Here is a 25355-nt window from a genome sequence, read left to right as displayed (position 1 = left end):
GAGGAGCCTGATGTGGGGCTCGATCCCACAACACCGGGATCACGCCCTGAGCCGAAGGCAGACGCCCAACCGCTGTGCCACCCAGGCGCCCCTGACAGGATGATCTTAACAGCTGAAGCTCTGGGATCAGACAAAGGTGGCAGAAGCTCTGCCTCTGCCCTTTACTTATCATGATACCAGGAGCCTCGGTTTCCTCATCTGTAAAATGGGAATAATGAAAATTTCTATTTCACCGGCTTATAACGAGGATTGAAGGAGATGAATGCCTGTCCTAGGGCTCAGCACAGCCGTCTCTGGCACATACCACGGGCTCATTAAGGGGCAGTCTACGATGACAGTGATGATGATGATCTTCCTTTGGGAACCACATGACTCATGTCCAAGGGGATTTCTAGGTGGAACTAGAAGTCAACAGTTGAACCAAGGGTTTTGGGAGTGTGGGGGTGGCTATGTGGGATGGAGGTAGGAGGAAGAGGAGGGTGCCCTACTATTCTGGATAGGATATTCACTGGACTCTCTCTTCCTCCCTTTTGACTCACCATACTGGCCAAGTAGGGTCTCACCATGGCCAATATATCCTCCAGGCTCAACTGTTCCATCTTATCCAGGAAACCCCAGCCCTGTGGGGACATCAAGGTCCTCTCATCACAGCCTTATCACCGCCCACCCCCCGACTCGCAACCATGAGCAGGTGAATGTTCACAGCCCTGTGAACAGAGCCAAGTGTGACCAGGTGTTGTAGCAGGGCCCGCAGGGGAAGTTAAAATGCTGTCTTTAAAGTGAAATGTTGCTTTATATGTTACAGTTTTTTTTAAAGATTTTATTTATTTATTTGACAGAGAGAGACAGTGAGAGAGGGAACACAAGCAAGGACAATGTGAGAGGGAGAAGGAGGCTTCCCACCGAGCAGGGAGCCCGATGTGGGGCTCAATCCCAGGACCCTGGGATCATGACCTGAGCCGAAGGCAGATGCTTAACAGCTGAGCCACCCAGGCATCCCCTATATGTTACAGTTTTAAGGGCACAGTCTTTGGGTTCAAATCACAGCTCTGCCACTTTCTAGGTGCATGACCTGGGCCTATTACTTAAATTCTCTCTGTCTCAGTTTCTTAATCTGTGAAACAGGAATACAATAACTTGCCTCATTGGATTATGAAGACTGAAGTAACAAATGTAAGGACACTGACATAGAGTAAACCCTGTGGAAACATTAGCTATTGAAGTTAGTTTCATGACTACAAGGCTTTTTGTTAATCTTTGTGAAAATAGGAACAGAAAGCCCACAGATGAGTAAACACAACGAGTGTATACGCAAAGGGGGATGTTAACTGCACTAAAAAGTAAAGGACTAAACTAAAGGCCACAGTAGCTAAAGGTGCAAACATCTTAAAAATGATGGCCAAGAACAATAGACAAAAATCAGTTGTGTTTCTCTACACCAGCAATGAACAATCTGAAGATGATGTGCGGAAAACAATTGCATTTACAATAGCATCAAAAATACAATACTTAGGAATCCACTTCATTAACAAAGTGCAAGACTTGTACATTAAAAATTCGAAAACAGGGGCGCCTGGGTGGCACAGCGGTTAAGCGTCTGCCTTCGGCTCAGGGCGTGATCCCAGCGTTATGGGATCGAGCCCCACATCAGGCTCTTCCGCTATGAGCCTGCTTCTTCCTCTCCCACTCCCCCCTGCTTGTGTTCCCTCTCTCTCTGGCTGTCTATCTCTGTCAAATAAATAAATAAAATCTTTAAAAAAAAATAAAAAAAATAAAAATTCGAAAACATAGTTGAGGGAAATTAAAGAGGACCTATGTAAATGGATAAACATCCTATGTTCATGGGTCGAAAGACTTCATCTTAAGATGGCAATACTTCCTTAACCGATCTATAGATTCAGCGTGATCCCTATCAAAATCTCAGCCACTTTTTTTTTGACAGAAATTGACAAGCTAATCAGAATTCATATGCAAATGCAAGGGACCCAAAATAACCAGAACAATCGTTAGGGATTGACTTGTATCTCCACAAAAAGATATGTGCAGTCATAACCCCCAGTACTTCAGAATGTGACCTTATTTAGAGACAAGGCCTTTGGAGTGGTAGTCAAGTTAAGATGATTACAAAGGTAATCATTAGGGTGGGCCATAGTCCAATATGGCTAGCATCCTTGTAAAAAGATACGATTCGGACACAGAGATGGATGGTACAGAGGGAAGACAATGTGAAGACAGAGGGAGAATGCCATCCATAAGCCAAGGAATGCCTGAAGCTACCAGAAACTAGTGAAGAGGCATGAATTCTCTTTCACAGTACTGAGAAGGAACCAATCCTGCTAACACCTTGATTTCAGACTTCCAGCCTCTAAAATTGTGAGACAATTAATTTCTGTTTTTTCAACCCCCCACCCCCGATTGTAGTCCTTTGTTATGACAACCCTAGCAAAGTAATGCAGCAATCTTGAAAAAGAAGAACAAAGTTGGAGGACTCACACTTCCCCATTTCAAAACTTACTACAAAACTGTAGTAATCAAGATAATGTGGTATTGACATTAGGATAGACATATAAATTAATGGAATAGAACTGAGAGTCCAGAAATAAACCCTTACCCTTATGATCAATGATTTTCAGTAAGGGCACCAAGACAATTCAATAAGGAAAGAAAAGTTTTTTAAACAAATAATTCAGGAACAGCTGGATAACCACATGCGAAAGAATCCCTAACTCAAACCATATAAAGAATTAACTTCAAATGAATCATAGACTTAAATATAAGACCTAAAACTATAAAATTCTTTAAGAGAAACGTAGAGGTAAATCTTGATGACTTTGGATTAAGCAATCACTTCTTAGATATTACTCCAAAAGCACAAGCAACAAAAGAGAAAATAAATCAGACGTCATGAAAATGAATTTTTTGTGTGTGTTGTAAAGGATACTATAACAAAGTGAAATACAACCCACGGAATGGGAAAAAAGATTTGCAAATCATATATCTGATAAGGGACTTGTATCTAGAATATATGAAACACTCTTGCAACTCAACAATAAAAAGACAATGCAATTTAAAAATGGGCAAAAATTTTAAGACATTTCTCCAAAGAAGATATAAAAATGGCCAATAATCCCATAAAAAGATGCTCAGCATCATAAGTCATTAGGGAAATGCAAATCAAAACCACAATGAGATACCACTTCACACCCACTAGGTATAATCAAAATGAGAAGTAATGAGTGTTGGCGAGGATGCGGAGTAATTGAAATCCTCATACATTGCTGGTGGGAATGTAAAATGGTGCAGCCAGTTTGGAAAACAGGGAGTTCCTCAAATAATTAGAGTTAGTATAGGACCCAGCAATTTCATTCTGAGGTATATAACCAAGAGAAATTAAAACATGTACTTGTACATGAATGTTCATAGTAGGTTACCCATAATAGCCAAAGAGGTAGAAACAACCCAAATGCCCATGAACTGATGAATGGATAAACGAATTATACTATCTCCATACAAGGCACTATTCCGTCCTATAAAAGAAGGAAGTACTGATGCACGCTACAACACAGATGAACCGTGAAAACATCCTATTAGATGAAAGAGGTCAGACACAAAAACCACATATTGTAGGATTCTGTTTATTTGAAATGTCTAAGGGGGTGCCTTCATGGCTGAGTTGGTGGAGCATGTGACCCTTGATCTTGGGGTTGTGAGTCCGAGCCCCACTTTGGGTGTAGAGATTGCTTGAAATGTCTAGAATAGGCAAATCCATAGATTTGACAGAAAGTACATTAGTGGTTGCCAGGGGCTGGGGGAGGCAGGATGGAAGTGACTGCTAACAGGTACGGGCTGCATTTTAGGATGATGCAAGTGATCTGGAATAAGATAGTGGTGATGGTTGCACAACTTTGTGGATATACTAAAACCCACTGAATTACACACCTTTTAAAAAGGTAATTTTATGGTATGTAAATTACATCTCAATAAAGTTGATATTTTAAAAATTATGGCCTGCAAATGCTGGTAAAGTTGTAATAAAACCTGTAGACTCAAGTTGCTGGCCGCAGTTTAAATTGGCGTAGCAATTTCACAAAGTGCTATGCCAGTGGCAATGCGTAAGAGGTGGAGAGGTCTCCATAAGGGGTATGGATTACTTTCCATGGCTAAAGCTTTCACCGTGGACATTTAGTAAACATCTAGTCAGCTGAAAAATGTACAGTTGTGCCCATATGGATAAAAGGAAGTGAAGAGAATGCCTGCACCAGTGAGGAGGTGAGCAGCCCCCTGAGCCACCCAATTCCTGAGAAATATCCTTGGCTACAAAGTCCCAGGCACCAGCATTCTGAACCAGGCAGGCTTGCCTGGGGCTTGGGAGCCAACCAGCTTGGTTCCTTCTCACCGTTCAATTCATGGCTCTAAGCTGACAGTGTGGGGCCCAGGATGCCTGCAGAGTCCAGGGCACTGTTTCCCATTAACACTTTTCTGCCATTACACATGCGCGCGCGCACACACACACACACACACACACGGCACGCACACACACACACACCTGGCCTGGAAACTTCTATAAGCTTTGTCTTTGAGTGTCAAGATTGCATGAGCCTGTCATCCAGGAAACACCCAAATGTCCTTCCTGGAGAGCCATTCCAAAGGAAGAAATCAAAGGACAAAAGCTATGGACGTGCAGATGTTCACTGCCCTATTAGCTTTGGTTGTAAAAACTAGAAAGTGCCCAAGTGTGGAAATTAAGGAATATTATGATGGGACTCTCCCTTTGTGCAAGGTTTTGCAGTCATTAAAGTCAATCACCTTGAAGATGGGTAGAGGAGGGAGAATGATAGGAAAGATGCTCAGAAGGAAATCATGATGTTAACACTGTGTGTGGGGCGTTCTATGCACCTGGAAGGGACTGGAAGGCACTTGGGCCATGATGTCCCCCACTGGCTTGATGTTGTCTGAAACCTGAAAGTCTCAGGTAATTAGCCTCTCAGGCACAGAGTCATACTAACCAGTCTCATAGAGCTTGATGTATAAACCAGACACTAAGGCAAGAATATGCTGCAAATCAGTGCTGCCCAGAAGGCTACTTTGTACAGAAGCTTGGTCCCCAAGCTTTTGCTTTGGGAAAATTAAGCTGGGTAACCTTAAGCAAGTCCCATAAACCTCTCTGAGCCTTACTTCCTTACCTACCGAATGGAAGTGTCAGCTCATGGGCTGCGGTGATGATGTTAGGGTGGCAGAGGATTGGCTGGGGCAGGGCCTTGAGAGCATAAGAGCCAGAGGACACTCACCCTGAGGATGAGCCAGCCAAACTCGTCATTGTTGACACCCACGAGGAAGGGCACAGAGTTGAAGTGCCTCTCCTTCAAGAGTTCCATGGGGTTCTTGGGAAAGAAGGTACCATCAATGGTGTAGGAAGCTGTAGTGTTCTGCAGGAGAAAGCAAGGCATGGTCTTCCCAGTCAGGCCCAGGCCTTAAAAGATGGCATCCAGGGGTCACCCGGCTGCATGCCTTGGTGGCTGAGCCTTAGAGGGGGTAGAGGTCATCAGGGTTGGAGGACCAGGAGGAATAGGGAGACCAGGCCATGGATGCTTCCAAGCAGCCTTCTTTCCTAGAAGAGGTGGCCCTGCATTCATGCTCCCAGGCCTGGTTGGGCCCTCCACCCCTTCCCCTCAGGGGTGGCTGTACCAAGCCTCACCCCAGACTGCTGATTGCTTCTCTGCTCCCACAGCAGGTGGATGGACCCCTCTGCGCCATTGCCTGCCACCGCCCCCGAGAAGTAGGCATACCAACTTCACGTTAAGGATCTGCTCCTCGTTTGTTATCTGCCGAAGGCACTGTAACATTTCAGCCGAGGAGGTAGAGCTGCAGCCCATGGAGTCTGCGAAGTTCTGGGAACAGACAAGAGCCTTGCCTCTCCCTCCCCCATTCACCGCCACCTCCCAGCTCTCTGCCTTCCATACGCAAGGGGTGTATCTGTAGGAAAGCCAGGGCAGTGATGTCAGAGATGGGGCCTCAGGACTGGCCAGAGACCTGCCACCAACCCTGAGAAGGCTTCCTTGCCCACCAGCTTGGGTGGTCCCCAGGCACCCTATGTGTCCCCCATTACATCGTATTGTCATTATTTGTGCGGGTAGTAAAGTTCCCTTTACCCCTCTGAGAACAGCGTCATTACCTAGTTAAGTGTATTCCCAGAGCCACGGGCTCAGTCAAGTTTTGTAGAGTGAGTAAGGAAATGAGACAGGGTACAGAGAGGAGGGATTCCCGCACAGGACAATGTGGCAGTGAGGGGACGAGGGGACGACAGGGGTTGCCAAGGCCTGAGCTGGGCTGGGGAGTCAGTGGGAAGGGAGGCCCTAGTGCTCTTCGGAGCTTCCAGAGGCAGTGTGCTTCTTTCATGCCAGTGGGTCCCTCTCTGCCAACAAGGAGCTCTCTCCTGGTGACACCCCAATGGGACTTCGGGGCAAGCACAGGGTGGGCTGTGGCCGACACATGTGGGCTGAGACAATGAAAGAAATGCAGACCTGAGCCAGGACCCGTGGGTTGGAATCCAGGATCAGTGGCATGGTGATGATTCCGCTCTGTGCTATGGCTCTGTGGAAGAGCCCTGCAGCCAGTGGGGACAGGACCTGGGTGCCGTGTAGAGGACAGGGGGCTGTCAGGGGAGGGCAGAAAGGCTGGGAGGTCTGGAGCCACGGGGATATTGTTGCCAGCAGCCCCCTGTGGTGACTCACCAGGGCAGAGACGATGCAGGAGCCAGCAGAATTGCCTGAGATGGTGACGGAGTTGGGGTCACCTCCAAAGGGGGAGATGTTCCCCTGCACCCAGCGCAGAGCAGCCACCACATCTAGGAAGCCCCAGTTGCCAGGCGCATGCTCATCCCCAGTGCTAGCGGGGAGGGGGAGGCAGTGGTTAGCGTAGGCTGGCGGCTTTTCCTCAGCCTTTGCAGATCTGCTCTGAACCAGCTGCCAGGATGGCAGACCCTTCCCTTTTCCCCAAATCTGGCCTGGCTATGAGGCATGCTTAGTAACCCCCTGCCCAGCACGTGGTGTGGGTGTGCCTAGCTGGGTAGCCAGCCAGAACTTAGCGCTCCTTGCCTCCACCCCTTGCTGGGATCCTGGCCCCAGACCAGGAGTCAACACTTCCCGTACAAAGGACCAAGTTCTCTGTTACAAATTCTGGCTCTGGTAGAGCCCCTTCCCCAGAGGGGAGCGATAGGGAGCCTCCTTCTCTGCCCCAGACGGCATGGGGGAGGGGTCCTTGGTCTCCAGCCTGCTTGCCTGAGAAATCTGCATTCAAGCTCTGGACCCCTACCCTAGTTCCCCAACTGCCCTCACAGGCTGGCCTTGCCCCAGTGCCAGCATCACCCTCCCCTAGGCTGGCCACCTCACCTGAGGAAGCCAAGGAATCCCAGGCGGTACTGGACTGTGACCACTACCACATCCCCGTAGGCAGCTAGGGCTGACCCGTCTTGGGAGGTGGCAGCTCCAGCCAACAGAGAGCCTCCATGGATCCATACCATGACCTGCAGAGAGGCCATGGGGCAGTGACCCCCAGCTCCTGGGACACCAGCTGGCCTCCCATCAACCCAGGGTATTCTTGGGACCCCTGAAGCAGTGTGAGAACAGGGCTGGGGAGAGGACAGGCCAGGCGGAACCGGCTGTGCAGACAGGGCCCTCGGGGCTGCACACCGGCCGTCTGGTCCCCGCAGTGGCCTCAGCTGGGCTGTAGATGTTGAGGGTCAGGCAGTCCTCTGAAATAGGGAAGAGTCGGTGCTTTCCATTCAACACAAATCTACTGTTGTCCATTCTCTGCAGATCCTGCAGGCACCTGCGGCCAGGGATGAGCCCAAGGGCCAGTGGTTCAGCCCACCAGCCCTGACATCTAGACCCCTGCAACCTACCAGCTTGTCCACCTCCAAGGGGCTACTCACATTGCAGGGGCAGTACTGGCATCCCGCACACCCTCCCAGGACTGTGCTGGGCGCGGGGCTGAGAATCGGCCAGTTCCTAAAGGTGCCTGGGCGAACGGGATGCCCAGAAAGACATTCACAAGGCGGTCTGTGCCCTTCACACCCTCCTGCCGGCCTCGAACGCGGCCCAGGGGGGTGTCCACTTCAGGTTGAGTGACCTCAGACCCTGTGGGCAGGACAGAGGGCCATTGAATGAGTTTGCAGCCTCCACAGGTGATGGTGGGGAGGCAAATGGACTCACGAAACATCGGTTCTTGGAGCACCTACTCTGTGAGCCCTGCTCTGGGCACTTTGCACACAGCGCTGTGACTAACATTCCCAGCAAGCCTGTGACATGGGCCCTGTGATTACTCTCCACTTTCTCTTCCCCTCTTGCAGGTCTGCCACTCTCCTCTAGACCAAACCAATCCCCCAAAGGCGAACTAGGCTCTCCTGGGACCCACAGACCTGCTGTGGGGCTTTGGGCCTTGGGCTAGCCATTCACCCTCAGATTTCTCATCTGCTAAATTAAGCGTGATAATGATGTATTTTCGTTTTCTTTATTTTGATGTTCTGACAGGGGAGCTTTGCGGATCTGGAGAGACTGCGGGTTCCAGGGCTAGCCAATTCTTAGAGATAACGCACAGCTCACTGAAAGGTATCTTTCAGATGCAAACCAACCATTCCAGAGCCCTTGCTCCCAGCCACCTCCTCTGGGCTTCTCAGATTCCCCACCACCAATCACCTGCCCTAATCACCCCAGGGCCAGATACCAGATAAGGAGGGACAGCCCCAGGCCCCACTGAGAACATTCAAATTAGCCAATCCAGCACCGGCTTAGCCGCCTCTTGCCCACATTTTCCTCTCTCCTCTCTTCCTCCTGACTGACGCGTGCTTCCCCACATGCCGCTTGTTTCTAGGAACTGTGAGTAAACCTTTTGTGACCCACTTCTGTGTCTGTGTCTTGCAGATTAATCAAATCCTGGGTGCCCTGAAAACATGACAATCCCGTCCTCTGGCAGGCCTGCTCTGGAGATCACACATGACCGCAAGGGCAGAGCCCCTGCCTGGAGAGGATGCACGCAAGCTCTGGCATTTCTTGGAACTGAGGGCTTCTTCCCTGAGCAGGCTGCCCAGCCCTCCCCGTCCCTACCTCACTCTCGCCTGCTCCACCCAAGTCCTCCCAGCAACCCTGAAGCTCCCACCTCTGCGTGCTCTGCTGGGATGTCTTACCAGTGGCTGTAGCAGGGAATGCCAGGAGCAGACAGGCCACCCAGAGCTGGACCCTGGACCCACTTCTTACCACTGTCCCCATGCTCCTCACAACTAACTGGGGGCGGAAGTGGTGGAAGGTATAATAAGGCCCTGCCCTTTGGCACAACCAATCTCTAAAGGGTTATGTTACAAAAACCTCTGTGGACCTTGCCATCGGGCTGGTGGCCAGCCCTAAGACCCAGTACCTCTACCCAGATGGGGGAAGGAGGGGTCAGAGAGTGCACTGCAGGGGCATGGATGATGGGATAGGGATGGGCGGGGAGGGGGGGAGGGAAGTAGCCTGGGCTTTGGAGCTCTGCAGCCCTGGGCTCAAATTCCAGCTCTCCTGAGTCAGTGAACTCCACCAGACCCTGTGCGCTCATTGCAAGAGACATGCACCCTGATCTGAGGGAGTGGCGGCCAGTGACTGTGCTAACCATTCTGAGGGAACCCATGGCTTGGGGCAGGGGCTGGTGTCCAGTCCCACTGGCCAAGGGGGTGCCTGAGCCCTGATGTTGGATGGAGGGACCTGAAGGTGATGCTCTTTTTTTTTTTTTTTAAATTGAGGTTAAATTTATATAACATACAATTAACAATTTTAAAGTACACAATTCAGTGGCACTTAGTGTGTTTGCTATTTGGTGCAACTACCACATCTCTCTAGTTACAAAACTCTTTCATTACCTCAGCAAAATATCCAGTACCTGTTAAATAATTGCTCCCATTGCTACGGGCCACCCCCCACCCATCTCCCGATAACCTGATAGCCATTCATCTGCTTTCTGCCTCCCTGGATTTAACTGTTCAGGATATTACACATAATAATCACCATGCAATATGTGACCCTTTGTGTCTGGCTTTCTTCCCTTAGCATCATGTTTATGAGGTTCATTCAAGTTGTAGCATATATCAGTACTTTCGTCCATTTTATAGCCAGATAATAATATTTCACTATATGGCGAATTGTATCACGATTTGTTTTTCCATTCATTCAGTGATGGGCATTTGGGTTGTTTCTACCTTGTGACTGTTCTGAGTAATACTTCTACAGACACCTATGTACAAGTTTCTGTGCGTTCCTATGTTTTTTCTTGGCTACATACACTCAGGAATGGCATTGTGGTCGCGTGGTAACTCTCTGTTTAACATCTTGAAGGACTGATGAGCTCTTTTCCATTGTGGCTGGCTGATACTCTTGTGAAGGGTTAGGGCCTGGGGCCTAGGCAGCCCTGCCATGGGGCCCCAGGACTGAGGATGCCCAGGGTATATTTGGGGGGTGATTTTCTCATGTGGGCCCCCTCTCTTGAGGCTCCTCAAGTAACAGGGCAGAAGCAGGGCACTGCCCTCAAGAGGCCCTCAGGCTCCCGGCAGGAGGATCTGAGGTCTTCAGGAAGCTTCTTATTCACAACTCAAATCCTACTCCAAATCCCAGGATGGCGTGATTTAAGGGCTGGATTTCCCACATTCCAATCTGGGCCCTGCCGAGTGCTAGCTGTGTGATTTTGAACCCAGAGCCCTGGGTCTGGTTTTGTCAACTGTGAAACAGTGATGATCCTAGGAAGTGCCTCACAGGGTCTGAGGTTACAGTGTGAAAACACAAGGCACAGAACCAGAGCCAGTGGAAGCCTGTTCTTGCCTCAGGCCAGGGGTCTGTCAGGGTGTCTGTCTCTCTGGCACAGCCTCTACCCCAGGTAAGGGCAGGACTCACCTCTGGGCCTTAGTGTCAGGAGCACGGCTGGCTGGGAGTTGGGATGGTGGGGGGGAATATGTGGGGAGTGCAGGGCACTGGCAAGTATTTACTGGTTCGAACAGAAGTGCTGGCTCAGTGAGGAGCTGCGTGAGGGTCATGCCTAGACTGGATGCCAGATTCCCTACTGGGGTTCCAGTTGGCACTCCAAGCTGGAGAGGCCCAGAGTCAAACTACCGTCTGTGAACAAATAACCAGTGCACCTTCCCAGATTGTCTTTGGCAGCCTCCCCGGTGGGGCCCATCCCTCTCCTTACACCTTGATCCATAGGTACATGCAAGAGAGCAGGAGCAAGGAGGGGACAGAGACAGAGGAAGACACAGAAATGGGGAACCAAGCACAATAAGATACCACTACACACCCATTACAATTAATCAACGGTTGAAGACTGATAAGACCAAGTGTTGACAAGGCTATGGAGCAATTAGAACCCACATAGGTGGCTGGTGGGGGCACAAACATGGTACAGTCACTTTGGAAGACAGGTTGGCATTTTCTTTAAAATTAAACATGCACTTGCCATATAACCCAGGAATTCCACTCTCGGCTATTTTCCCCAAAGAAATGAAAATATTGGGCACCTGGTGACTCGGTCAGTTAAGCGTCTGCCTTCGGCTCAGGTAATGATCCCAGGGTCCTGGGATCAAGCCCCACATTGGGCTCCCTGCTCAGCAGGGAGCCTGCTTCTCCGTCTCCCTCTGCCCCTTCCCCCTGCTCGTGTGCTCTCTCTCTCTCTTTCTCTCTCTCAAATAAAGAAAATCTTAAAAAAAAAAAAAAGTGAAAACATATGTCCACACAAAGACCTGTCTGAAAATGTTCACAGCACTTTAATAAAAATAGCCAAAAAATAGAAATCATTCAAACATCCATTAATTGGTGAGTGGAAAAAATATAGCGTACCATATATGGAATACTACTTTGCAATAAAAGGAAACCACTGGTTGAATCTAAGAAACATTATGCTAAGTGACAGAAACCAGTAATAAATGATTCCATTTCTATGACATTCTAGAAAAGGCAAACTACAGCAATAGAAAGCAATTTGGTGGCTGTGTGGGACCAGGGTCAGGGCAGTGATTGAATGCAAAGGGGCAAGAAGGAGCTCTTTGGAGCAACAGAAACATTCTGAAACTTGAGGGATGCCTGGGTGGCTCAGTCAGTTGAGCATCTGCCTTCAGCTCAGGTCATGATCTTGGGGTCCTGGGATGGAGTCCTGGGATGGGGTACTGGGATGGAGTCCCGCATGAGGCTCCTTGCTCAGCAGGGAGCCTGCTTCTCCCTCTGCCTGCTCTGCCTGCTGCTCCCCTTGTTTGTGCTCCAACAAATAAATACATAAAGTCTTAAAAAAAGAGAAACATTCTAAAACTTGATGTGATGGTAGTTGTGTATCTCATACATTTAGCCAACTCTGTGAAACTACACCTGAAGTGGGTGAATTTAATTACATGCAAATTATTCCACGATCAAGCTGTTTAAAAAATGACTGAAAAACTAATACTGGGAACCTACTTTTGGAAAGTATATTGTGCATCTGTAGGACTGAAAAACATACAGAGGCATGCATGCTGCGGGTGCTCAATAAATGCTCTCAGGATGCAAAAGCATTATGCACCAGTGTCCAGTAAAAGGAAAGCCCCTCCCCTCTCTCTAGGGCAAGACTGCCCAGGCTTAAGGTTATCTTTATCTGCCATCTGGTGGCCAGTCTCCATCCTTCAGACCCCACTTTGGGAGGCTCTATGGTTGGGCTTACATGCAGTGGAGGGAAAGAAGGGGGCTTCCTTTCCGGAAAATCTAGTGCCTGGAGAGGGCAAGTTGGTCAGAGGTGGGGCATAGCAGGACTCCTAGGTCTATGAAAGAAGGATACAGTCTCTTAGAGACAGAGAAAAAGCGCTTTGGTGAGAACAACGAGGCAGAGTGAACACAATTTGGTATTTTTGCATGCTGAGATCAAGTACTGCATAAAGAGAGGGTTTCCTTTGCGGGGGGTTGGATAAGGTAAGGGAAGGAAAAGTTTAGGGAAAGCAATGGGGTAAGCAGGAAAACTAATGTGGATGCCCACAGTGAGTTGGAGGAAGCTCAACAGAGGGTGGGGGGATGGATGGCAAGGAGAATTCTAAAAGGCAAGAGGAGACCTCCTTGGATGGAGAGATCTTTGGAAACAAGGGGACAAGAGTCTCTTCTCCTGAACTTTCTTCTTCTCCCAATCTTACTTCCAGGAAACATCTCACAGATAAACATCTGCATGGATGTACTACCATTGGGTAAAGTTTGCCCCCTGTCCCTGTGTCACAGAACCACTGAGAATAAAGGCATACTTCAGGAGGTAGGTGGCCGAGGGACCCACCTGTCTCTCCTGGCTACTGAACAGCTCACCCAGGCTCCAGGGGCCCATGGACAAGCTCAGTCTTACTTCTCACAAAAAATGGAGTTGGTCAGCTCACAGGACACAGGTAAGTGACCAGGTGGATATTTAAATGTCAGTGGTAGATGACATTTAGTCTAGGGGACAATGGGTGGTGACAGGGACTTCTACATCCTCAGTAGTTGGTGGCCTCGGTGGCCAAGATCTTAGAGCTCCTGGGGTCCTGGCATCCAGATTTTTTACTGCCTCCTTACAGATATGAGAGCATGTGTGGCTTGCTGAGAGCCAGGTGTGGGTAACATTTCCCAGAGCACCCTCCTTCAAGGGGAGAGGAGAGGAGGGTGGGGGTGGGGTGGGGGGAGGAAGAGGGAATGGGCCTGAGGCTCAGCGCTGTGTATATTTCCATTGCGGTTTGCCTATTCACAGCATCATGGGGGGATTCACTGAGTGTGTCTAACATGAGAGGACCTATGGGGGGTTTGGCAACTAACATGATGCAGTAGGTTCTTAATACATATTTGCTGGCTGGCTGGCTGGCTGGCTGGCTGGCAGAATGAATGAATGGCTATGTGAAGGAAGGAAAAGCTCCTGGCTCCTCAGTGGGTGTGTGTGGGTACATCTGGCAGACCCCCACCTGCACTCGAGCCCACCCCTCCGGCCCCACACCCCCAGACACAGAGAGCTACAGCTCTGTGTGCTTGTCCCCTGCCTCCATCAGCTCCTGTGTCTTCTGGGGCAGGGTCTTTGTCCAGAACTGAAGCCTGTGCGCCTTCAGAGCCCGGCCCACTGCAGGCTGCGTGTTCAGCTGCAGATACTGCTCTTCCTGGTCAAACACGGGCCAGTGGGGGAGACCCTCGCCATTGGGGTTCCTGTAGACATACCCTCCCAGCAGGGCGGGGGGAGAGTCACTCTGAGCCCCGCTGAGCCCAGACCTGGCACCCCAACTGGGGTCAGCCGAGGCACCAAGCAGGCCAGGTGGGCTTGGGGAATGACAGGGGGACGTTTCTAGATTTAGGAAAGAAACTACCTCCCACTAGAGTGTCACCAGGGGGCAGGGCAACCTGGACTGTTTTTTCCATTCCTGTCAGAGGGAGGTTCTGTGGGTAACATAGCACTGTCCCCCCTCTTCCAGGTCACCTGGAGATGGATGGAGCGTCCAGCACCCACAAGGCCCCTCCCTGTCTGTCTGGGCCCTGGAGCTGGGGAAGGAGCCATGAGGCAATTAAGGATACATGTACACTAAGGAGGTCACAACAGAAAAGGGGGGCCCCAAATGGGTTCAAGCCCCCCCCACCCCTGGAGGTTGAGCTGGGGTGTGACATCTCACCCATTTCGAGCAAAGTTAGCCCAATACTTCATTATTTTCCTGCTCAACAGCTTTTCTTCCTCCGTGACTTCAACTACAGAGAGCAAGAGGACAAGGGTCCAGGTGAGGGCCAACCCCAGTCCAGCACATGGGTCAGCCCCCACCACACTCACCAGCCCACATGCAGCTCTTCCCTTGGTGCTCTTCTGCCCTCCCTGGCCTGGCTCTCTGCCCACTCCCCCCACATCCCTGGGGCGTCAGGCCCTCTCCTCACCCCAGCTAGGCTCATTCCTGACTGAGAAGGCTCCCTTCTTCCTTCTGACACCGGAAAGTTATTTAAGAAACAAATATGCCTGTGAAACACCTTCATCTGCACCCATGCCAGGCATCCATGGTTGGGGTGGGGAGAGGTGGAGAGAGGAGAAGCCCCAGTCTAAAAAGTCTTAGACTCCGATTCTAGCTCAGCCTCTCTAGCTGTAAGATCTTGGGCGCCTGATCCCATCCTCTCTCTCAGCCTCGGTTTGCTCATCTGTACAGTGAGGGCAATCATCCTCACACAGGGACCCCATCCCACATTCTGGGAATGAGGAGTCTCTGAGGGACCCTGCCCAGGAACACTCACCGTTGGCTCCCCAAGGGAGGGTTCCGAAGACAAAGAGTAACTCATCGCCATGGTCTGCCTTCACATGGGGTGGCCTGATGTCCTTTAAGAAGCTGGGCCGATGCTGGAACTCATAGAAGTAGACTGGGGAGTGTGAGCCTAGGGGGTGGGGTGGACAAGCCATGACATGGTGGTCCCTTACTTGCGGCTCTCCTGCGTCACCCATGGTGACAAGATAGCTAGGTCCAAAGGGGGTGAGGGAGACCCTGGCTGGAGCAAGAGCAGTGGGAAGGACCTGGGTTCAAACATGACCTCAGAACTTCCTAGCTGTGTGGTTCTGGGCAAGTCACTGAAGGTCCTCATGTGTAAAATGGGGGAAATGCCCATCTCTTAGACTAGCTTTGAGGATTTACTGAGATGAGGAACATCAAGTGCCTGGCACCTAGGGACCCAATACATAGATAAGGGTCGGGACCTAGATACCAACAGACCTCACCTACAGCTCTGACCCACAGCTCTGAGCTGCCCCCTCACTGCTCTGGCCTTAGTTATAGATGTACTCACGCTGAAAATTGGCTACTTGGAGTGCAGGGATCACGAAGACAGAGTCCCCCATCATCTCATGGAACTGGGCTCGCAGGGTCTGTGGGTCCCCACTGTCCCCCATGTACTCCTCCATCAACAGGTCAAAAGACTCAGGAGGCAACGTCTACCCCAGATGATCAGAAGTAGTCACGTTAGGCAGGCTGGCGGCAGGGAGGCAGCAGGGTCATGTTTGGGGAGACAGACCCTGGGATGGTATAGGGAATGGGAGGAAGGGGCCGAGCTCTGGGGTGACACCAGACTTTGCTCATAGGGGACAATGCATGGGTAAGATATCTTGGGAATGGGTTTTCCCTTGCCTCTGGGCGGAAGAGGAGTCCCCCTCCATTGGGGCAGGACCCCAGAAGCCTCACCAACATTCCCAACACTTGCTGCAGAATGGCCTTCACCGTCTCTCTGTCCATTTCCTTCTGGGCCTCAGAGATGTTCATGACCTGGGTAGTAGGGGAATCTCCAATTGAGGGTAGGATGGACCTAGGGCTATGACACCCTGAGCCCTGCACCCTGGTGGGCCCCCGGCACCTGGGAGCTTGGGGCTGGGCCTCACCAAGGGGATGATCCAGCCGTACTCATCACTGTTAACACCAATGATGCTGGGGACAGGTTGAAAGTTGGCGGAGGCCAGCAGCTCCTGGGGGTGCCTGGGCAGGAAGGTCCCATCCACTACGCCAGGGATGATCTTGAAGAGCTGAGAGGGCCCACAAAGTGAGGTCCCAGACATTTTCTGATGCACTCTGAGTCCCATTCACCCCTTCCCAGCTCATCGAGGATGCTCACATCCTCTCCCCCAAGAGGTCCTGCCATTGGCTTAGCATAGCCTGGCCTCTTCCCACCCAGGGCTGTGAGGACACCAAGGCATGGAGATGGAATAACTTGCCCAGAGAATGTAAAGGACATACTCCCCACCCTTCTTCCATACACACGTCCATTCAGCTCAACCTTGTTGATGGCTAAAATCTCCTCTTCAGTTTTGTCCCGCAGGCAGCCCACCAGGACCTCTGAGTCAACCTGGCCACAGGCAGACAGATTGGCCGCCATCTGTAAAGAGACCAGGCAGGGGCTGGCTCATCCTTCCAGATAGGGGAGAGGGATTGCCCAAGGTCCCAGCTGGGGGCAGATGCACCCCAAATCTCACAAGGTATTATGTGTGGATTCGGAGGTCTCAGCAGAGGGGCCAGCCCACCTGCCTAGACAGTCCTGCCCATGATGGGGCCCCTTGTTATTGTCATTTAACAGAGTAATGGAGGGTGAGAGGTAAGAGATGAGGCCGCAGTCTGGCTTCCCCCAGTTGGGGGTACTCACTGCGGAGATCGCATCAGATGAGCTGGCAATAAGGCCGGGCAAAAGGGCCACACCACTCTCCATGATGGCACGATGGAAGAGTCCTTGTGACATGGGGGACACGACATGGGAGGACACACTTGTGCCACCCGCGGACTCGCCAAAAATGGTGACAAGGCCAGGGTCGCCTCCAAAATAGGCAATATTTTGCTGGACCCAGCGTAGTGCAGCCACTTGATCCAGGTAGCCCCAATTGCCGGGTGCGTGCTTGTCTCCAGTGCTGAGAGGTGGCAAGGACAGGGGTCATGGGGCTGTCCTGGCTTCACCCGGCCGGCACTGCCCTGCCCAGCCCCAGTCTCACCTGAAGAAGCCCAGTATACCCAGGCGGTACTGGATAGTGACCACCACTACATCCTCAAAGGCCGCCAGCAAAGAGCCATCATACATGGAAGCCATGCCCGTCACAAGCGCACCACCGTGGATCCACACCAACACCTGGGGAAATCGAGGCACAGACACCATGTGGCTCCCACCCAGCCCAAACTGGATTGGGGCTACTACCTGGTCTATCCACCCCTTTGGCTCTGTCTGCCTAACCACATGCATAGAGCTCAGGCAGGAGAGGGTTGTGTCTTCATGACCTGGGCTGAAGATGATCCAATTTCTATCAGGAAAACTGGGCTTCTCATACTTTGGGTCCCACCCTATGTACCAAAGCCTGGCTCCATTTCTCCCCGAACTCTCTCTGAGGTGAAAAGAAAAGGGGCATCAACCCACATGCGCATTAATTAAAAGTTTCTCCACTCTCATTGGTCCAACAGATACAGCACCTGAGTGGGTCTCCTGGGCATGAGTTGGTTGGGTGAGTCTTGGGTCCAGCCCAGCGCCACAGCTTCTGACCTCTGGGAGCAGCTAGAGTTCTATGACCTCATGCCCAAGGGTCAGCCACTCATGCTGGATAAGAAATACTCTCTTGGACCCAATAGTGAGAGGCTTCTCAACAGGGTCCACACTGTAGGGGGGCCCAGACTTATCCTGTCCCTTCTAATCTTCTTGCAGAAGAAATGTGCTCCCACACCCCAGCCGGCGGGGGCCTGGCACTCACAGGTAAATTGGAACCTTCACTGGCGTGGACAGGTGTATAGACACTAAGGTACAGGCAGTCTTCAGACATGGAGGTGAAAGGCAGGGTCATATTCAGCAGTTTCAGAGCCAGTATTTTCATGAAAGTGAGGTCCTGCAGACAGCTAGTGGGGCCATACCATGGTCAAAGCCAGGTCCTGGGCCCAAATTTGCTCCCTGCCACCCTTAGTCCCACTTCCCCCGAGAACTTGCTCACACATGCACCAAACCCCTCTGCACCAAGTCACAGGCTGCAGGCTCTGGGGAAGCTGGGATGGAGCCCAGTCTTCCAGGGAGGCCTCAAGTTTCTGAAGTCCTTGGATACCAATCCTCCTGAGTCTGGGAAATCTTGACTCTTGGGGGTCTCTGCGAGAGCCATAGGTTGCATGTGCTGGCGTTCACCACCGTACTCCTGTACCCAGACGGATGTGGAACAGGGGAGCAGCCCACATACGTGTGCTGCCCAAATGAATGGATATTAATTTCTCATGAGAAGGGCAGTGGGACAGCGCTCATCTCAAGTCAGGCTCTCAGGGAACCTCATCGCTCCCACAGAGTTTCCAGTTGCAAGAACATACACATGTCCTTTGGCCCATGGCAGCTGCCCTGTCACTGGCCCAGTAACTGCACACAGCGGAGGTCTTCCACTCCTCAGGGATCTCAGTATCTGCTGCTGGAGTCAGGGGCTCCTATGGGGTTTATGGAGCCAACCCAAGCCTCCCCTGATGGCAGAGAACACCTGACACAACTAGAAGCAAGGCAGATGTGTGTCTCTGCTTTAAGTGCCAAGCCTGGAGCCTGGGCAAGTTACTTTACCCTTCCAAGCGTCTGCAAACTCAAGGGAAAAATGCATGTGGGGATCCACCAAATTCAGAGGGGAGACTGGCTGGGGGGGTTTAGATGAAATCAAGACTGCAGCCTGGCCCAGGGCTCGGAGTACCCTCCACCCCAGGGACTGGAGTTTCTTGGACTCCCTGCTTACATGGCTGGGTGGGAGGTCCCATCCTTTACACCACTCCAAGGTTCAGGAGGCTCAGGGGGTGCAAATCGCAGGGGCCCTAGAGGCGGCTTGGCAAAGGGAATTCCCAGGAAGGTGTGGACTCCCACATCAGTGTCTTTCACATGGATGAGGCTCCCCCGCACTTGCCCCGTGTGTGTGGTCCGGATGGGGCTGGCAGATTCCTGGCCTGTGAGCAGAGAAATGGACATCAGGGCTGAGTCTACCCATCAGCTGCCCTCCCAGACTACTGATGTTGCCCACTGCTTCCTGTCCTCAGCTCAAGGGACTCTGGTCTACAAACACTTGCTTTTCAAATTTCCTGCCTTTAACCCTGTGTGTCCACCCTCCCCCCACTCCCACCCACTCCCCCAACTCTCTTTGCTAGGTCTGGCCCCAGCCTTTTCCACTACACTCAGTGAGGCTTCCTGGGACCTGGCACCATGGTTGAGCCCCAGGAGCTTCAAACAAATGGTCACATACGCTTGAAGGGGTAAGAGTGTCCTTTCTGCTGACTGTGTCACATGAGGCAGTGGGAGAACTGTGGGAACTGGACACCCCAGGCTCCTGTCCTTAGGAATCTCATGCTCTAGGTGGCAAGTAATGACATAAAGGAAGCATCTTTCAAACCAAGAGTGATGATATGGTGAGGAGAGCTAGGAAAATGAGGCACCACTGTAACTAGAAGGTAAGAAGCACCACCTGCCTTACCATGGGGATCAGGGAAGGAGGAAGTAACTGAAAGTTGCCTAACACAAGGAGCCCAGGATATTCTTTTTTTTTTTTAAAGATTTTATTTATTTATTCGACAGAGAGATAGAGACAGCCAGCGAGAGAGGGAACACAAGCAGGGGGAGTGGGAGAGGAAGAAGCAGGCTCATAGCAGAAGAGCCTGATGTTGGGGCTCGATCCCATAACGCCGGGATCACGCCCTGAGCCGAAGGCAGACGCTTAACCGCTGTGCCACCCAGGGGCTCCCCAGGATATTCTTAACACACAAAGAAGTTCTACAAAGGAGTAAGAAATGTGCCAGCTGCGCATATTTGATGAAAGAATATGAAATGGTGAGGGAATACGTTCAGACAGAGTAAGGGATACAAATAAATGGGTCCTATGCCAAGGAAGAAATGTTCAGCTCTCCCATGCTAAGAGAAATGTTCACTGAAATCTGACTGTGATGTCAAAGCAAGACAATCAGATGACGTATGCTTTCTGATGGAAGTCCATAGCCCCCATGAAGTAGTCTTGCCCCAAAACACAAAGCAGAACCTGAAACTGAAATCTGACCAAGCCTCTAGAATATAAATATACGAATACAAGTGTACAGGCATACGAGGGGTAGAGAAACAGTTAAAAGACACCATACGGATGTAATCAGCAAAGCTCAAGCTCTGGGATCCGCTCCAGAACGACTAAAGTGGTTTCTTCGATATAAAAACAAAATCACAAGGGAAATAAAAGAGAGGCAGAGGAAGACTGAAGATTCAAAGAGATTCACATAAAAAAGGCTGATAATAACACATGTTGGTAAGCATGTAGAAAAACTGGAAACTTCACACCTTGCTGGTGAGAAGGTAACATGGTGCAGCTGTTTTGGAAAGCAATCTGGCAGTTCTTCAAAAAGTTAAACATAGATTTACCATATGACCCAGCAATTCTACTTCTGGGTAAACCCAAGAGAACTGAAAACATACTTCCACACAAAAATTTGCACGTGAATGCTCATAGCAGGATTATTTATAATAGCCAAAAAGTGGAAACAATCCAAATGTCCATCAACTGATAAATGGATCAATAAAATGTATACATCTGTACAATGGAATATCATTCAGCAATACAGAGAAAAGAGTACTGAACATACTATGACATGGATGAACCTTAAAAACCTTATGCTCAGTTAAAGAAGTCCGTCACAAAGGATCACACATTGGATGATTTCATTTATAAGAAATGCCCAGAACTGGCATATCCATAGAGACAAAAAGCAGATTGGGGGTTGCCTAGGGCTCAAGGTGGGGTAAAAGAGGAATCGATATGGTGAACTCTGTGAATACACTAAAAACCATTGAATTGTATACTTTAAACAGGTGAATGGTATGCTATGTGGATTATATCTCAAAGCTGTTCTAAGCAACACATCTACCAATTTTCAAAGTATGGACCTTATTTGAATCCTGATTTTTAAAAAACCTGTAAATATCGCTTATGAGATAATACAAAACAAGAGCATTTGACTAGATACTTGATTGCATTAAGAAATCATGATATTGTTATATGCATATATATTCCTTTTCTCTTAATAGGACAAAAACATATACAGATGATATAATGTCTGGGATTTGCTTCAAATAATGGTGCAAGGGAGAGGTGGTAGTCTAGACAAAACCAGGCTGCTCAGGTCCTGATAATCATTAAAGGCAGGTCATGGATTCAGTGGGTGTGTTATACTGTTCTACCGCGGACCGGAAACCCTTTGGTGCTATGTGGCTGCAGGCAGCCCCGACCCTCTCTATCCCTTGGGGTGCAGGGAGGTCAGCAGTCAGGCTCCCAGTTCGCCTGGTATGTCATCTCCACTGGCTCCTGCCTGCCTGGAGCTTTCCTTCTACAGGTTCAGGTTCTACTTCTGAAGAATTTGGCCTATCCGAGCCTGGTTCCATCATAAGAAGCCCCCCCCCAAAAAAAAACCAGCCTCAGGGATTTATACTACCTACAGATCAAAGACAACAGGGGATGATGAGGGGCCTTGAAGGTAGAGCCAAGAAACTGAGTCCTGAAAGCAAGGAGGAGCTCTCAGGATGAGCAGTCACACCTCCCTGGCTTTCCTCATGCGGTTCCCTTCACCCTGAATGAAGATCGTCCCCGTTTCTACATCTGCGGGCATCCTGATTGTGCACGTCCTCACAGATGCTCTCCTGGGTCCCCCAGTCACAGCTTATCGCTCCCACTCTCCAGCCCCGAATACCTTTACCAAGCCTGTGACCGTAAGGACAATGAACGCAGTGACTCCAGTTTTGAGGAGAGGGTTGTTGGTATTGTGGAGGGGCTGCCAAAGCCTCACAGCCCCTTCTGAGGAAGCCCAAGGAGGTCCGGGTAGAGGGGAAGTGGCCATGCCAGTGCCTGTTTGTCATTGGGGTTTTTGCATGTTCAGTCCCACTCTCCTGCCAGACCCTCCTTTCCCTTCTCAGCTCATCCGGCTATTCCCTGATCAGATCACCTGTTGGATCAACACTGATGCACGTGCTTAATGCCACAGCGCGTGGGTAAGGCCAGAGTCAGCAGCCACTCACAGGCTCCGTGGAGGGCAACTGAGCAATGTCCTTCCAAGCCAAAGGCCTACCCCCCTCCCCAGTAACATGCTGTCTACACACAATTCCTTGCCAGGTGGAATATCTGTCCACGTAACTCACTGCGGCCACTGGCTTCCAGTGCCTGAAGGTTGTTATGGCAAAGGACAGAAACTGCTGAAATGTCCCTGGCCAGTTACATCAAGGATACTTCCTCCTTGAGCAGACACCCTTGCATGAAACACCATGTACAGATGTGGGGAGGTCGCCCCTGTGTCAGGAAGTGATGAAAACCAAGGATGGGTGCACACATCCATTCTTGGGTGAACTCCTGAGGACTGTGTAGAAAGTTCTGGGGGAGGGGCGCCTGGGTGGCACAGTGGTTAAGCGTCTGCCTTCGGCTCAGGGCGTGATCCTGGCGTTATGGGATCGAGCCCCGTCAGGCTCCTCTGCTGTGAGCCTGCTTCTTCCTCTCCCACTCCCCCTGCTTGTGTTCCCTCTCTCAACTGGCTGTCTCTATCTCTGTCAAATAAATAAATAAAATCTTTAAAAAAAAAAAAAAAGAAAAAGAAAATTCTGGGGGAGGGAGCCAGGATGGGATGGGACAGGAGAGGATCAGACGTATCACCTGTGTCCTCTTACGGCTTTCCATTTTTTCTTTTCGAATGTGGGTCCAATCTGAAATAGTAACATTTTTTAAAGGGAGGTATCAGCAAGGCCTAGCAAATTGTCCTGCTGGAGGGTCTCAGTGACCTCTGAGAGCCTGGTGAGCAGCTGGTAAGGGCAGAAGCCCCTTGGGGTGGGCCATGTGGAAGGGATTAATGTGGATGTCTCCAGGGCAGATTGGCCTGGGAAGGGGGAGGGTAGTCAGGTCTCACAGGTAGGGCCATGTGGGGTGAGGGGATCACACTGGCAAGAGGAGGCACAGGAGCAGTGGAAGCCCCAGGCATGGTGCCGAAATAGCCTGAGCCACAGGTAACAGCCAGGAGAACCAGGAAGCTGACACCAAGTGCAATCACCTTTGCTCTGGAGGCCAAAAGGTGCCCTCGCCCCAGATGGGTGCATGGGGTGAACAGAAGGATAAGACAGACAGACTTTAGGAGGCAGGGGTGGGGGCTTGCACAGCCAGATTCCCGAAGAGCTGGTAATCTTGAATGGGGCCCCTTTGGAAGGGCATTCAGCGGGGGCCAGGACACACTTCTGGCCAAGGGCGCCTCACTCAGAGCCAAACAGTGGCAAGAAGATAGCTATTGTTACTTTTCACAGGCAGCGCTAGCTCTACCACAAACACTAAGAAGGAAACGTCCTGCATTAGGACCCTTCCTCCCACCTGCCTCGCCAGGCCGCGCTCCGAGCTCCTGGCCTCGCTTGCCCCTCCCTACGTACTGTGTGACCTCAGTCAGCCCCGACTCTCTCTGCACCTCAGGGGACCCACCCAGAGGTTTCGAAGCATTGGGTCAGGTGCAAGTTTCCCCATACTGTGCTTCTCCACCCTCATCCACCTCCCTGGGGCCTTCCCTCCCGCAACCTCAGGTCCTGCCTCTGCAGAATCTGGCGAGTCCAACCCCAGTCCTTGCCCCGGCTCCAGGGAGCCTCACCCAGGCCCAGGACGAGGAAAGGTAGGAGCCCACAGACCACGGCGTTCAGCCACCGGCGAAGTCGGTCCAGCAGCATGGTCTATTCGCAGCACACTGCTATTTTTCAAAGACTTCCCAGGGGCTCATCCAGCGGCAGTTCAGGGAGTGTCTCGACCAGGTCCAGAGTTTGGACTGGGCTGGGGGTAGGCGGGGCGAGCTGGGAAGGGAAAGGCAAGTTGGGACAGGAAAGCCAGGCGAGCCTGAACTGGCAAAAACAGTGACAGGCGGGCACTGGCGTGGCCACTTCCTCTTTACCCGGGCCCCTTTGGGCTTCCTCAGAAGGGGCTGCGAGGAAGTTTGGCAGTCCCTCCGCAATACCAACAACTCTCTCCTCAAAATTGGAGTCACTGCGTTCACTGTCCTCACGGCCACAGTCCTGATAAGGGTTTTAGGGCTGGAGAGTGAGAGCGATAAGCTGTGACTGGGGGACCCGAGAGAGCATCTGTGAGGACGTGCACGATCCGGATGCCCGCAGATGTAGAAATGGGGACGATCTTCATTCAGGGTGAAGGGAACCACATGAGGAAAGGCAGGGAGGTGTGACTGCTCATCCTGAGAGCTCCTCCTTGCTTTCAGGATTCAGTTTCTGGGTGCACCTCAAGGTCCCTTATGCCCTATTTTCCCTAATCTGAGGGTCTCCGTGGGCCTCCTCCCAATTCAGCCACAGCCTGCCTTTTGAAATGCACTCGTGACAGTGGCATTATCTAAAGGACAACCCCAACCCAATCCCGTGGCTTTCCCTCTCCCCACCTCCCACAAGGATCGAGCTCAAGGTCATTGATCTATTTGACAAGCATTTTAAGAGCGCCTGCGGGTCCGTGAGCTAGGGACTCGGCAGGGCACTCTGGGGTCCTAGGTGGAACGGGCGATGCAGGTGAGTCACCGGGAGGCTCCGAAATGCAGCAAACAGTGCCAAGACAGAGAACCCTTGGTACACGGGGACCTGCCCAGCCTGAGGACAGACTTCCCGGAGGAAGTGGTGCCTGAAATTACTCCTGACCGGTGTTTAGTGTTCCCGAAAGCCAGCCACTGCCTCCGCCGTCCAGTACCTACGGGCTCGAACGGCCCGGACCGCTCGAGTGGCTTCTCTGTGTATTCCCCTGGGCAGTCTGCATTTTCTCGGGTTAACTTACAGAGGGCACGGAGGGCCACTCCCCCCAAACCCCAGGTCGAGTACGGGCGGTGCAGCATGTCCCTCAAGCGAGCCCGTCGC

General features: G+C 51.1%; 2 protein-coding genes across 5 annotated transcripts in view; both read right to left on the bottom strand.

The window, feature by feature from the left end:
• Positions 1-9389, bottom strand: part of CES3 (carboxylesterase 3) — a 15070-nt gene extending 5681 nt beyond the window's left edge. The window contains exons 1-9 of the mRNA XM_002918404.4: positions 9182-9389; positions 7931-8135; positions 7689-7827; positions 7389-7522; positions 6732-6885; positions 6522-6626; positions 5787-5888; positions 5289-5426; positions 540-620 (exon numbers count right to left, since the gene is read on the bottom strand). Coding sequence (XP_002918450.1) covers positions 540-620; positions 5289-5426; positions 5787-5888; positions 6522-6626; positions 6732-6885; positions 7389-7522; positions 7689-7827; positions 7931-8135; positions 9182-9263 — 1140 coding nt within the window. The 5' untranslated portion in view covers positions 9264-9389. The remainder of the gene's footprint in view (positions 1-539; positions 621-5288; positions 5427-5786; positions 5889-6521; positions 6627-6731; positions 6886-7388; positions 7523-7688; positions 7828-7930; positions 8136-9181) is intronic.
• On the bottom strand, positions 8063-25355 carry LOC109488335 (cocaine esterase-like). Of its 4 annotated transcripts, none has more exons than XM_034637823.1 (12): positions 24104-24621; positions 19207-19411; positions 18208-18349; positions 17464-17597; positions 17124-17382; positions 16761-16859; positions 16369-16509; positions 16175-16255; positions 15783-15927; positions 15240-15377; positions 14639-14711; positions 8063-8135 (listed from the first exon to the last, which is right to left on the bottom strand). In XM_034637823.1, exons 1-12 carry the CDS (start codon positions 24177-24179, stop codon positions 8129-8131), a joined length of 1500 nt encoding a protein of 499 aa, XP_034493714.1. In that variant the 5' UTR covers positions 24180-24621; the 3' UTR covers positions 8063-8128. The 4 variants fall into 4 exon arrangements, with proteins under 4 accessions (XP_034493714.1, XP_034493713.1, XP_034493716.1 ...); XM_034637822.1 differs by lacking the exons at positions 8063-8135; positions 24104-24621 and adding exons at positions 11756-14180; positions 25276-25355; XM_034637825.1 differs by lacking the exon at positions 8063-8135 and adding an exon at positions 11756-14180 and having other exon boundaries at positions 24141-24622.

Source organism: Ailuropoda melanoleuca, chromosome 12 (assembly GCF_002007445.2).
Source record: "Ailuropoda melanoleuca isolate Jingjing chromosome 12, ASM200744v2, whole genome shotgun sequence".
NCBI classification, from domain to species: Eukaryota; Metazoa; Chordata; class Mammalia; order Carnivora; family Ursidae; genus Ailuropoda; species Ailuropoda melanoleuca.
This window is presented reverse-complemented; position numbering and strand designations above follow the sequence as displayed.

Excerpts from the sequence above, each read along its gene's own strand:
- LOC109488335 (XM_002918403.4), bottom strand. The coding sequence starts at position 24,179 with ATGCTGCTGGACCGACTTCGCCGGTGGCTGAACGCCGTGGTCTGTGGG. Across the intron at positions 17,383-17,463 it reads GGTATACTGGGCTTCTTCAG|CACTGGAGACAAGCACGCAC; the intron begins GTGAGACTGGGG and ends GCCACCTCTCAG. Across the intron at positions 15,378-15,782 it reads CCAAGTAGCCAATTTTCAGC|GCTCACACTCCCCAGTCTAC; the intron begins GTGAGTACATCT and ends CCCACCCCCTAG.